This window comes from Microtus pennsylvanicus, chromosome 15, assembly GCF_037038515.1.
Source record: "Microtus pennsylvanicus isolate mMicPen1 chromosome 15, mMicPen1.hap1, whole genome shotgun sequence".
Taxonomy (NCBI): Eukaryota; Metazoa; Chordata; class Mammalia; order Rodentia; family Cricetidae; genus Microtus; species Microtus pennsylvanicus.
This window is the reverse complement of record NC_134593.1, coordinates 37,775,340-37,788,134: the sequence shown is the minus strand read 5'-3', so window position 1 is coordinate 37,788,134 and position 12,795 is coordinate 37,775,340. Positions and strand designations below refer to the sequence as shown.

Below are 12,795 nucleotides of genomic sequence, written 5' to 3'. Positions count from 1 at the left end.
GACTGTAAAAACTTAGCTAGTAGCAGATGCTAGTCATCTTGAAATTCACTGAAGCTAAAGTAAGGGTGCATAGAAAGACAGGGGAAATGACTGGAGGTACAGGAAGAAAATGGAGGCCCTCACTCCATGAAGCTTCTCGCTAGATGATAATCAAGAATTCCAAGTATACCACGGCACATACATGTGCGTGCATGCATACACATACACCTCCACAGTCATGCGCATGTGCATACACACACACACAGTTTCAAAACACAACCCAAACACCAATAACAACATAACCACACCTCCCCTCCAGATCTGTTTAATACTGGCTTGCCTTGAAATGCATGTCTGTGGCAACACCAAGGATGTGGCATTATCTGAGTGGAGATCTCCAACGAGAACTCACAGTTGTAGGGAGGGGCAGTGTAGAGCGATGTCTCTGCCCCTGCCACCCACGGAACTTTCATTACTGTTGCTACAATAACACACAAACAAGACTTTGTGGCCTCATTTAGGGCCATGCAGCTGGGGGCCTAGCCATTGGGGAGAGCTCGGCAGGCAGAGGCTCAAGGAGACTTCTCTCTCTCTTTTTTTTTTTTTTTTTTTTTGATTTTTCGAGACAGGGTTTCTCCGTAGCTTTTAGGTTCCTGTCCTGGAACTAGCTCTTGTAGACCAGGCTGGCCTCAAACTCAGAGATCCGCCTGCCTCTGTCTCCCGAGTGCTGGGATTAAAGGCGTGCGCCACCACTGCCCGGCGACTTCTCTTCTTTTCACTCAGACATTCAGATGCTGACTTCTAGGCTCTTCTCCCTCTGTGTGGCAAACACTTGGTGTCCTCCCCTCCCCCATCCAGTCCCCAAGGGAACTATTTGTAGTGAGGAACTTTCAGACCCTGGAGGCTCCTGTGGTGGGAACCAATAAGCTTACATGTGTTTGTAACATCCAGTTTTACCTGTGATGGCTCCAGCAGTCAGTTCTGAAGGAGAGAGGGAACCCATCCCATGCCAAACATACACAATCCTTACCTCTAAGTAGTCCTGGATACCAACTCCAGGGCCCCTCCCTACCCTGGGGCTGTGTTAAGAAAGGAAATAAACCCTAAGTATAGAACTTATATCTGGAACACATGAAATAAGGATTTAAAATGGAGAAAACTAGAAAAATACTATTTTCAAGGACTGCAAGGAAGCTGGCTCTTCTAGTTAATCTGTAAAAGTGGCCACGGGGTGAAGAGGGCATCTGCAAACTCAGCCTTGTGTTGCACAACGGCGGTTTTCTTTTTTTAATTTGGGTCTAGCTGTCTTGGTCACTGCAAGTTCTTAGGAGATAAAGACGCAAAGCACCCAATGACCACAGACTCTAGGAGATGCAGAAAATAAAATATGGTACGTTTGCTCCATTATGCCATAATATCAATTAGATAGCTCATATTTAAAGCAAGGGGGAATACAATCAAAATTTAATCATGGCTTCTGTCTTGTATTATGCAATCTGGTCAGAGAAATAAAAAGAAGTACAGAAATGAATTTTACAAGATAATTAAACCACAAGAGTTAAAGCCATATTGATTTCCACCACAGCTTACTGCACACAACAAATGCTGATAAAACTCTAACTTTTCCACAATCAGTAGCTGTGAGTGAAGCTCCCTGAGAGGCAGCTGTGGCTCACTGTGAACAAAACTAATGGAAGAACATCTGTGTCTGCAGAGACTGATGGCTGCCTGGAACCCCACAGGCTCAGAGGCTGACAACTTTATCATGGGCTAGTGTGAGCCTTCTGGGACAGCCAGTGCCTGGACGAGTGTCTTATGATAATAAATAAAAACCGCCTAGAGGCTGTTAACTTAGCAGCACACCAGCATCCACCAATCCAAGAGCTACAAACGTCATCAGAGAGCATCCTGACCTATAGAAGAGCTCCCCCGTCTTGTTGTGCCTGCTTCTCTGATGTCTCCAATAATGTGTTTGGAACTTGCTTTGATTTATGACTTTCTCTGTTCTGTAAAACTATAAAAGCTTCATGAAACTGCTTCCACACTGACCGAGGAATTTGGGGGAACCTAAACCTATGTTCCCAGGACATAATCACAGGCATTATGATGGCTCCAGAATAAAGAATGTTCTATTCCCTTTAAGACAAAAGCTGAGGTTTTTATATTGACACACCCTAAAATTGTATCATTCTGTATAGCATAATAATTCTCCACTAAGAATTTAGATTAGCTGGGCAGTGGTGGCGCATGCCTTTAATTCCAGCCCTCAGGAGTTAGAGAAAGGCGGATCTCTGTGAGTTTGAGGCCAGCCTGGTCTACAGAGTGAGTTCCAGGACAGGCTCCAGAGTTACAGAGAAACCTTGTCTTGAAAAAAGAACTTACATTAGATGTAATTAGAGTTAGAATAACTAGTCCAAGAATTCTCTTTTATCTGGGCAATGGTGATACACAGGTGAATCTCAGAGTTCGAGACCAGCCTGGTCTACAGAGCAAGTTCTAAGACATAGGACAGTCAGGGCTACACAGAGAAACCCTGTCACAGAAAAAAAACCAAACAAACAGTCTTGCTTTACTGTTATTTGAATGCTTTGAAAACGGTGGTGAGAGCAAGACTTTCCTTCTGAAAATGTAAACTCAAGGGCTGGGGATATAGGTCAGTGAGAAATGTGAAGAACAGAGCTCGGGAACCCGGCATCCATGTAAAGGCCATAAAAGCCAGGCATGGTGGCTGCCTGTAATTCCAGCGACTGGGACGTAGAACTGGAATTCCTCAGGCCAGCTAGACCAGCTGACCCTGTGAGCTCTGGGCTCAAGTGCGAGATCTCACCTCAATAGGTAAAGCAGAGTGGGGTCAAAGATGTGGACATCAACCTACGGCCTTGACACCACGTGCATACCCAAGAGTAATGGACATCAACCTACGGCCTTGACACGTGCATACCCAAGAGTAATTAAAAAGGAAAGCAGAAAAAAGTTAAAAACATACAAGGTCTCTGCTCTAGGTTAAATTCTTTTTGAGTATCTTTGAATAGATAAAATGTTTCTTGCACGATAAATACATACAACTCTGTCATAAATTCGCAGCTCTTGAGCAACCCGAGATTAAGGGAAGTCCTAAAATAAAGTTTCTCTCCTCGAAATGAAGAAGCAGCAGATGATTAAACAGAGAATTCAGTGTAGTTCCCATTTATCTTCCTTTTCTAGGTTCTAAACCTTGCATCCTCCTAACTGGGCATACGTGACCTGAGCACTGTGCCTGCTAAGCGACCACAAACACACAGACACACACACACACATCCCTGAGTGCAATGCCCCGTGGGCTGAGAACGAGCTCTACCAACACTTGGCAGCATGAAGGAGTTCTGTGGCTCCATCCTTTTAGATGTTAATGGGTTCCTTCTGCAAATGACTAATGATATATTCTGCCTGTGCTTAAAAATAGAACCTCACGTCACACACGAGTACAAGAAACTGCGGCCCTGGCACGCTTGAGGTGGGGGCAGGGCAGAGAAGTGACTGAGCCATTTTATGATGTTTGTATCTGACTGGGAGAAGAGCAACCTCTGGATGACCTCCATGCCCCAAGTCTGAAACACTAAACACCGTGCAGATGTCATAAATAAGCCCATGGGAACAGGGGGAGGGGAAGGCCTTTATTTTTAGTTTTCCTGTCCTCACTTAAGATTTTATTTTAGTAAGGAATTTTTGAACAACTTTTCCAACTAACCAGGAGGCGGCATCTACAGCAGAACTTTATTTTACAACGATAAGGGACAGATCTGTGGCTGTACTCTCTCCAGGTCTACCAGAACCAGGAAGAAGGGTTACTGCACTTGTTAAACTTCAGAGTTTTGTAGTGCTGGTGGTGCCCCCAGGTCTAACACCCCGACTGCACCAACTTAGAAAACAGGCAGCAGGAATAGCCCTGTGAGGAGCGGGAGGGATGGGCACTCTGAGGAAGCACTCGGATACCGTGAGGTCCGCTCAGGATGCAAAAGTCAGACAGGATTCCAGAAGGCCCAGAGGTCCAGGCTGTGGAAGGCAATCAAAGCTCTAAAGTGAAAACCGTGCTTCCTTGATGGAAGCCATTGCCATTGAACAGAAAATTAGTTTACAATGTTGCCAAACAATTGGGCCTTTTGAGAAATAAACCATGAGCTGAGCATCTAAAAACTCTAATAGTTTTACAGAATTTGTACGTGTAAATTTATGTTAATGTGACAAGCTGAGAATCTGCTGGGGCTGTTAGAATAAATACTTCAAATTTTGAGTCTCACCCAAATTTGATTAGCTTATTAAATTCAAATTCACCCTGACAGGTGCTTCCTATAGAGGATTCTTCTGGTTGCAAAAACACATCAATGGCATTGATATTTTATAGGAAATCTATAAAGCAAGAGCCTCATTCCAATTATCTGGAGAGAAACTTGCATAAGCAACATCTGGTTTGGGATGAATTCTGCTTCCAGTAGACAGCCGTGGAGACAAATCATGACAACTGAATTAGACAAAAACAACAGGACGGTTCGGGTAAGATCTGAAGTGCTGATTTCTCCAGTGAACCATGGACATGTTATTTAATGCTCCTTTCGAGTAGATACATTATAAAAGATTGTTTCTAAATGTGTGCACAGTGTATGTGTACAGTGTTCCTGTGAACATGTGCACATGTGTGTGAAGGTAGGTGTGTGCGCGAGAAAACGGGAGGGAGAGAGGGAAAGGGAGGAGAGGGAGAGGGAGGTGAGGGACAGGGAGAGAGCGCCAACCAAAGGTTGATGTTGGCTGTCTTCTATTGCTCTCCCCTTACTCTCCGGGGTAGCGTCTCCCACTGGACATGGAGCATATCAACCTGATTGATTCAGTACACTGCCTGGCTCGCAAGCCTCAGGGATCCACCTGTCCCCTCCTCAGTGCTGGAATTACAGGCATGCACAGTTGCACGAAGCTTTTATGTGGGTTTTGAAGATCTGAACTCATGTCTTCATGATTTTTTTTCTTTTTGAGACAGGATTTCACTTTGTAGACCTGGCTGTCCTGGAACTCCTGGTGTGGACTACCAGGCTGGCCTTCAACTTGCCTCTGCCTCTGGAATGCTGGCATTAAAGGCATGTACCACTACAGCTGGCTGGGTCTTCATACTTATTTCGACAAATACTTCACTGACTGAGCCACCTTCACAGTCCTGAAAGTATTGTTTCTTTAGAACACGCTGTTCTTTAGAGCACAGTTAATGGCACTGCATTTGTTGAATATTTTCCTATTATGAATTCTTTTTAATATTAACTTAGTGTGTGCATATTGGGTATGTACACACTCATGTATGGTGTGCCACAGTGCATGTGTGTATGGTGGGTATGCATATATAATGGCATCAGCATGCAAAAAGGACTTTTTTCTTTTGATTATCTGAGGGAGAATGTACAAATTCTCTCACATGTGATTTTCTAAGTCAGTCTCCTTATTGCTCTTCTTCAGTTCTAATTCTCCTGTCTTCATTATAATTACTCCTGGCTTCTTCTCTTGCCTAAAATCTCTTTCTCAGGAATCCTGAAGTGATAAAGAAATTACAAGAGTTAATTCCCATTGGCCAAAAACAAATTTCTAGGGTAAGCAACAGTTGAACCATTGCCATGACAACACAAAGTTCCAAGGTTACAGGAGTAAGATCATGACCAGACTGTCAGGGGCACAGTGCCCCGTGACAAACTTTGAGACACAGGTCTATGAGCAGGCAGGCAAGTAAAGAACTGGCATGCTTTACTTAGAGTGCTTTGTGTTGCAGCCTTGGCTGGACATCTGCGACTCTGACCTTATGCACAGCTGTAAAGTTTTAAACTTATGATCTAAAACGCCTTTAGTCCAGTTTGAACTTGTTTTGAGGTGAAAGTGAGCTAAACTGTGTGCAGTCAGTCTGAGCAAAAGAACAAAGCAGGATTTTAAGTGTCTACAGTCCTTGTGGGAATTTAGTAATGAAGCATATATTCTATATATCAAAATTATATAGCTGAATGAAAAGTCATCTTCCTGACCACCCATAGATATATGCACCCATAAGATTGAGATGCAATCATGAGATTACATATACACATCACATGAGATTACACACCACAGTGCAGTCACTGGAGATTACATATACACATCACATGAGATTACACACTACAGTGCAGGCACTGGAGATTACATATACACATCACATGAGATTACATACCACAGTGCAGGTACCGGAGATTACATATACACATCACATGAGATTATACACTACAGTGCAGGTATTGGGGAGATATCAAGCTGCGCTAGCAAATGTGAGAGACAGTTTCCAGAGCTGATGTCCTGCAGGCCTTGGCTGGACAGGACTGACCTCCATCAGAGTCACTCTTCTGCTGGGCTGCCATCTCAAGTATCAATTGCCACATGCTGTATATTTTGACCACCTCCGACACGTACGCTCACATATGGTGTGCCACCACACACAGAGGATGGAGGTCAGAAAGAGGACAACCACAGCAACTGTTTCTGTTTCTACTCTGTGGGCCCTGAGGATCAAATCCAGGTCACCAAGCTTGGCAGCAAGTGTCTTCATCCATGAACCATATTGCTAGCCATGTTATCAGCTGTTTGGAAATTTCAGCCTACAATATTCTGCTCTAAACATTAGCAATGAGGGCCAGAGCACAGGGCTTGTCTGGCATGTTGAAGGCACTGGCTGTAAGAAAACATGCTATCAGTAGCGAACAAGTGGGGGACGTTTAATTCTGTTAGGGTTGATCCAGTTTGGTTGGGTTTTGGTCCTATTATATAGTTACTAGAAAGAACAAACTCTCTTAAGCCTGGTTTTCCTCAATGCAAATAGGGAGAACAGTAACTCACTGGGCAGCTTGAAGAACAGTGGAAGATAATAGATGCTGTGCTCCTCTTTTGGACAGAATGAGCACTTGCCTCGCGGGACACCTCACTGCCTTCTAGTCCCCCACTTTACCAGATGAAGTATGGCTAATAAAAACTCAGAGTCAGATACTGGGGTTCAACCTAAAGATCCAAAAAGCAAAGCAGCCAGCCACTGGTTTTACCCAGATACAGAGGAAGCAAGATGAAAATGCTGCACTGAGAAAAGGTACCAAGCCATGTGGCTAAACACAGATAAGAATTATGGGTTAATTTAAGTTGTAAGAGCCAGTCAGTAATAAGCCTGAGCTAAGAGGCCAAACAGTTTATAATTAATAAAAGCCCTGTGTCTTTCTTTGAGAGTGAACGGATGAGGGACCAGGAGGGACAGAAAGTTCTGTTTACAACCAGCTACCCCATCTCAGTTCCTACTGTTGATGCTTTCTCATCTCTATAATATCTTAGTAGTTCAGTCTCCCACAGCTCAGTGCTTAGACTTTTCTCCACAAGCATCCACTTCCTTGGTGGCCTCTTTCAGTCTCCTGACTTTAAATAACAAGCATAACCCCATGACTCTCAAGTTTTGATCTCTGGTACTCACTGTTTCATGGAATTCTACTCTCATCTTCTACTTGGTAGCTTAACACATTAAAGTTTAGTGCACTGTTTTCTGTAGTCCCTGTCTAAGCTGATTCCTTCCTCATCTTGGTTGATGGGCACTCCATTCAAATTGCTCACCCCTTAACTTTTTTTTTTTTTTATTTAACAATGCCTCTAACTCCCTCTTACCCCATATCTGCTCTGTTAGGAAATCCTGTAGGATTTACTCTCAAATTGCACTGAGACCTACAATCACTTATGACTTCATCCTCTGCCAAGGTACCATATCTTTTGTGTTCAAGTCTCTCCAGAGAGAAGACAGTAGCCAGCCTTTGGTACAGTGTGATCCCTGACCTTCTGCGCCCTGTCCTGGTCCTTTTGAAAGCACAGGTTTCCAACCATGGCTGACATCACTTGACTTTTTCACAGAACTCACTCTTCCCACATCGGCACCTCGTGAGTGTCTGGTGTCCTTACCTGTTCCTCATGCAGGACAACTTGACCCCTGAGCGGACTTCCCATCGGTGCTATTGTCACAAATGGTCTCCAGGATCCACTGATCATTCTTGGGAAGATGTCAAAGAAGTCCACCAAGAAGCCACTTTTCCCAGTTAAATTCATAAAGTATAAGGAAATGGGATTGCATGCAGCTACATACAGGGTGTGCTCCCCATTTTCTGAAATGACAGAAATGGATTAATTGTGCAGTTTCTAAATAGTTTTCTGATAGGCTAAGAGTTCTAGTGCTACTAAATCTTGAACCTGAGCTAGGTCAGAAGCTCAGCACACGGCCTTCAGGTTTGTCAGACTGCAAAGGTCACAAGAAGCAACGCTGCTCCTTTCCTCAATGTAGACAGAGTAATGTTGTGTAGTTGAGTGAAGTACCTATCCGGGCTCCCAAATAATTCGACAAAGTCTGGTGATAACTCCATTAAATATGTGACTCTCTTCGAAGGCAGGGAACTTTTCTCTGGAAGGAGCAAAGCATTTTCTGACCCAGTGGTTTCTATTGTTCCTGCAGAAACACTTGGTCGGCGTCTTCTATCTGTGAAGTTTTCTTCTATTAGGTAGTTAGCAGGTTGTATGATTGTCTTTCTATAAATAAGCAATTTGATTTTTAAAAAATCTGAGTCCTATAGGTCTCCCCATTCCAAGCTATGGTAATGGAGATTTAACTTAAAGCCATGAGCATGCTAAGGAAGAACTCTCCTGATGAGCTAAACCCTCACAGCCTAGCACCAAGGATTTTAACTTCCCATCTGATAGTCATGCCAGAAAATTGCTTCTGCAATCTCCCTTAAACCCAGGGACTGCCGAAGTCTAGTTCCTAACACATATGCCTATGCTTCTATACGCCTCAATCCCCTGTAGAGCTAATGGAAATGCAGATTCTGAGTCAGCAAAGCTAGTGTGGGCTGCTAGAGCCTGTGCTTGAAGCAAGTTCCCATGGCTGCCAAGGATGCTGGTTTGTGCACCCCTCCCCCTTAACAGGGCCACAGTCTCTCATGTGAGCTCGAGACAAGAGACCAAGCAGTTTGTCTGATGCGTGTGTTGAGCACTGCCTGTCTGTCAGTTATTTATTTTATAGCAATCATATTTCCTTAACCCCAAATTGAGATAAAAAGGAAGACAGATATATTAAAATTTGGGACAATCCAAGAAAATCTGGATGGAATTTGTGCATGACGCATATCTAAAATATTCATACAAATATGTCCAAAACATCAGTTCTACAGTACATATATAAAACTCTAAATAATAGTACATAAAAAGGTATGTTAAATTTGAACAAATAAACTAGTATCAATAAGAAACACAGCCACCAGGCTAGGCATGGTGATACATGCCTTTAATTTTAGCACTTGGGAGGCAGAAACAGGCAAATTTTTGTGAGCCTAAGGCAGTATGGATGACAGAGCTGTGATGATTTGAAAGAAAATGGCCCCAAAGGGAGTGGCCTACTGGGAGGTGTGCCTTTGTTGGAGTAGATAGGAGAAAGTGTGTCAGTGTGGAGGCGGGCTTTGGGTCTCATATATGCTCAAGCCACCTCCAGTGTCTCAGTTCACTTCCTGTTGCCTGTGTAACTCTCAGCTATCTCTCCGGCACCATGTCTACCTGCATACCATGTCCTGCCACAATGATAATGGACTGAATATCTGAACTGTAAGCCAGTCCCAATTAAATGTTTTCCTTTATAATAGTTGCTGAGGTCATGGTATCTCGTCCCAGCAATAGAAAGAAACTTTTAAACAATAGCAACAGCCAGGCTATCTAGTGAGACCCTGTTTTAAAAAGGAGGAAGTGGAGGAGGAAGAGGACTGAAGATTATTATTATTATTACTATTTTTTTGTTTCTGTTTTTTTTAATAGAGTCTCACTATGTATCTCTGGCTGTCCTGGAACTCACTATGTGGACTAAGTTGGCCTTGAGCTCACAGAGATCCTCTTTCTTTTGCCTCTGAAGAACAGGAATTAAAGGTGCATGCCCCCACTTCTGGTTTATTATTGAAGAGGTGACATGAACTATGCTGTAGAAGTTCCAAATATCAGATGAATAGTAGAACAGTAGAATTTGTAACTTATGGGTCTTTTAAATGTATCTTTTATGAGGAAAAATCAGTTCAGTTAGCATTTCAGGGGCACTTTCCTGCACAGGAGAGGGCAGGAGGGCTGCAGGAGGAACGCTGACAGAAAAGGGCACCTCGGAGTAATTAATTGTTCTCATATTACAGCAGTAAGTGCCGTGCGGTCCTTGGCTCAAACACATAGATATATAATTAACTTCAATTCCAACCCAAGAACGTGCTCTTTTTTCTGTCAAATGCAGATGAGGTTTTTAGAAAGGTCAAAACAAAGGGAAAAGACTAGTTTGCAAATATGGTTCACTCTGGGAGGAAAGAGTACATTTTATCAGGAAAAGCAAACCAGGAGCCCTTCTCACAGCCACCTGTGACTGCCTGCTGGGAACACAGGGACAGCTGCAGGTAATTGCTGTCCCCTACAGGTGTGGGCAGAAGGACACTGTGCACTCACAAGCGCTAAAGTTTAAACTTCAATTTAGCCTCTCAAAGGTTCTTTACCAGTGGACACAACCGGTCCTGATGAGAGCACGGATCCTTACTACAAACCATACAACCCCCCAAATATCTGAAGGCATACGTTTATTCAGATAGCTGACTTGGGCAATGAGGAACATCCACAGGACTTACAGGAACCAAAAGCAAGGTGCTGACTTCTTTCCCTGGGAAATTTCCATCTCAGTCAAATTAGTGACTCCCCTCCCTTCCCCCAGCTGCTGCTCTGTATCACTTTAGTAACTGACATCAACTGAGGAACAAAGTAGCCAGTAATGAATGGCACCAGTCCACAATTACAGAAGCCCATAACTACCTTCCTCTACCCACATCGCAGACAATCGAAGGCTTAATGATGGCAAGTCATTCTAGGCTGAATGCAATCACCAAACTGGAATCCAAGCCTCCCTCCCCCCAGTCCAATGCTTCTCCCTTCTTCCTGTCTATTTTTAGCACACGCCTGAGTGTGTTTAGCTTTGTGCTAGGACTGTAACGAGAAACAGACATATGCGTACCCACCCAGTAGTGCTCATGTGGGGCCCACCGCAGCATTTTGTGTGATGGTTAGAGGAAATTAGTTCTAAATTATATCTAATTGCTCTCCAGATCCACCAAGTCACCAAGTCTCTCACAGAGCGCCCGATGCCTCAGGATTAACCCCTCTGTTTTTAAATCGGTGCAGGAGGAAAAGATCAAAATTATAAATGGATGTACCGTGTGATACCGCAATGTCGCAGATTAAATTAACTTCATCCAGTGGAAACCTCCACGAGGTATACTCTTCGGTGAAGTTTAGGAATCTCGCTTCATGCCTTTCTATTGGGTACTCTTCTATGTTTGCAAGCACGGGACCCTACAACAGAGCGGCAGTCTTAGCGAAGATGCTTGGGTAGTCACAAAACAGCTCTTCCAATACATAACGCGCATTTCAGCATTTACCATCTTGACATACTCCACTTTACCATACTTGAAACAACAATAAAACCGTTTACTTACCTTCCCGAGTGCTTTCATACACACGAGCTCACAGATCTCCTCACTGGCTTTTGTTTTAAGGACATACACCGTGCATAAGGCACTAGAAAATATCTCATGACTACACTTCTCCCTAAACTAGTAACTGGTCCTGACACCCAAACAGCAAGACCCAGAGTTGTGCAAGCCAGCGGGATAACTTACAAGTTAAGACACCAGAGACTAACATATGTCCATTGTGAAGAATGATCATGAAACCATGACACTGAAATGTGGTGGGAGAAATGGGCCTTTAAGATGAAATGTCAAAAAAAAGTGACATCAAAACCAAAAAAACCTTCCAATGACTGATAATCACTGGTGCTACTTATGAAAAGTAGAATGTTTTATATGCGGTTATAATCATTCAATATAAAGAAAAGCAAAGGAACTAACATGATAATATTGTGAATATCAGTTCTGGGTAGCCGGTTATGATTTCCTGGAAGAACCCTATGGGTACAACTAAACCTTCAATGACTTGCCTGCCCCACGGTCCTTAATAAAGATTCAGGCTACATACTGGCACCATGTCCCCTCCTATCTGGATTATACCCAGGAGACTGGAGAGTCAAAGTGTACCTGTCCTTGTACCTGGAGACACCACTTCAGGGAGTGATTTAGGCTCTCAGATCACTCACTCAGCTGACATTTGGGGGCAGAAGAGAGAGGCAGCTCTGACAAGGGGCTTTGAAGTCCATGCTCCCTGGAGGGACTGACAGACTACGACTCACTCCCTGATTTTCTAAATTCTACTTAAGTGGAAGAAAACATCCTTTTATGCCCCACCATAACTGTCTAGTGTGAAGAAGACAGAACCTTTAGTGACCACAAAATCTCCTGTTACTTTTCAGCCATTTACAGGGCTGTTGACTGTACTGTCCGTGTAGATCCCAGAAGTGAGTAGCAGAAGACAGAGAACAGTGAGTCCAGTGTGTCTCCAACCTCTGTTCCTGCTACCCTTTTTAATGACTTTTGTAGGTACCTAACTGCCCAGAGGGGAGCTCTTTATACCTGACATGCTCAGAATGGTTTGATGGTAACTAATGACCCTTTCCCTTTCACAGGAAGACAGCATCACCAATGTATGGCTAAAAATTTAAAAAAGCAAAATAATTTAATCTTGTTGGCAAACACAAAGTAAAGACAACTATCACAGAACAATCTTTTAAGGAAAATATACAATATACCCGACTGACTCGCCTGAAACATAAAATCGGGTCCTAGACGTTCTGTTTGGCCAATG

At 43.5% G+C, this 12,795-nt stretch overlaps 1 protein-coding gene across 1 annotated transcript in view; it reads right to left on the bottom strand.

Annotated features, from left to right (window-relative positions):
* The window catches only part of Vwa8 (von Willebrand factor A domain containing 8), a 304,908-nt gene that overhangs the window by 87,949 nt on the left and 204,164 nt on the right, over positions 1-12,795 (bottom strand). The window contains exons 28-29 of the mRNA XM_075950004.1: positions 11,250-11,388; positions 7,939-8,138 (exon numbers count right to left, since the gene is read on the bottom strand). Of these exons, the coding sequence (XP_075806119.1) occupies positions 7,939-8,138; positions 11,250-11,388 (339 nt within the window). The remainder of the gene's footprint in view (positions 1-7,938; positions 8,139-11,249; positions 11,389-12,795) is intronic.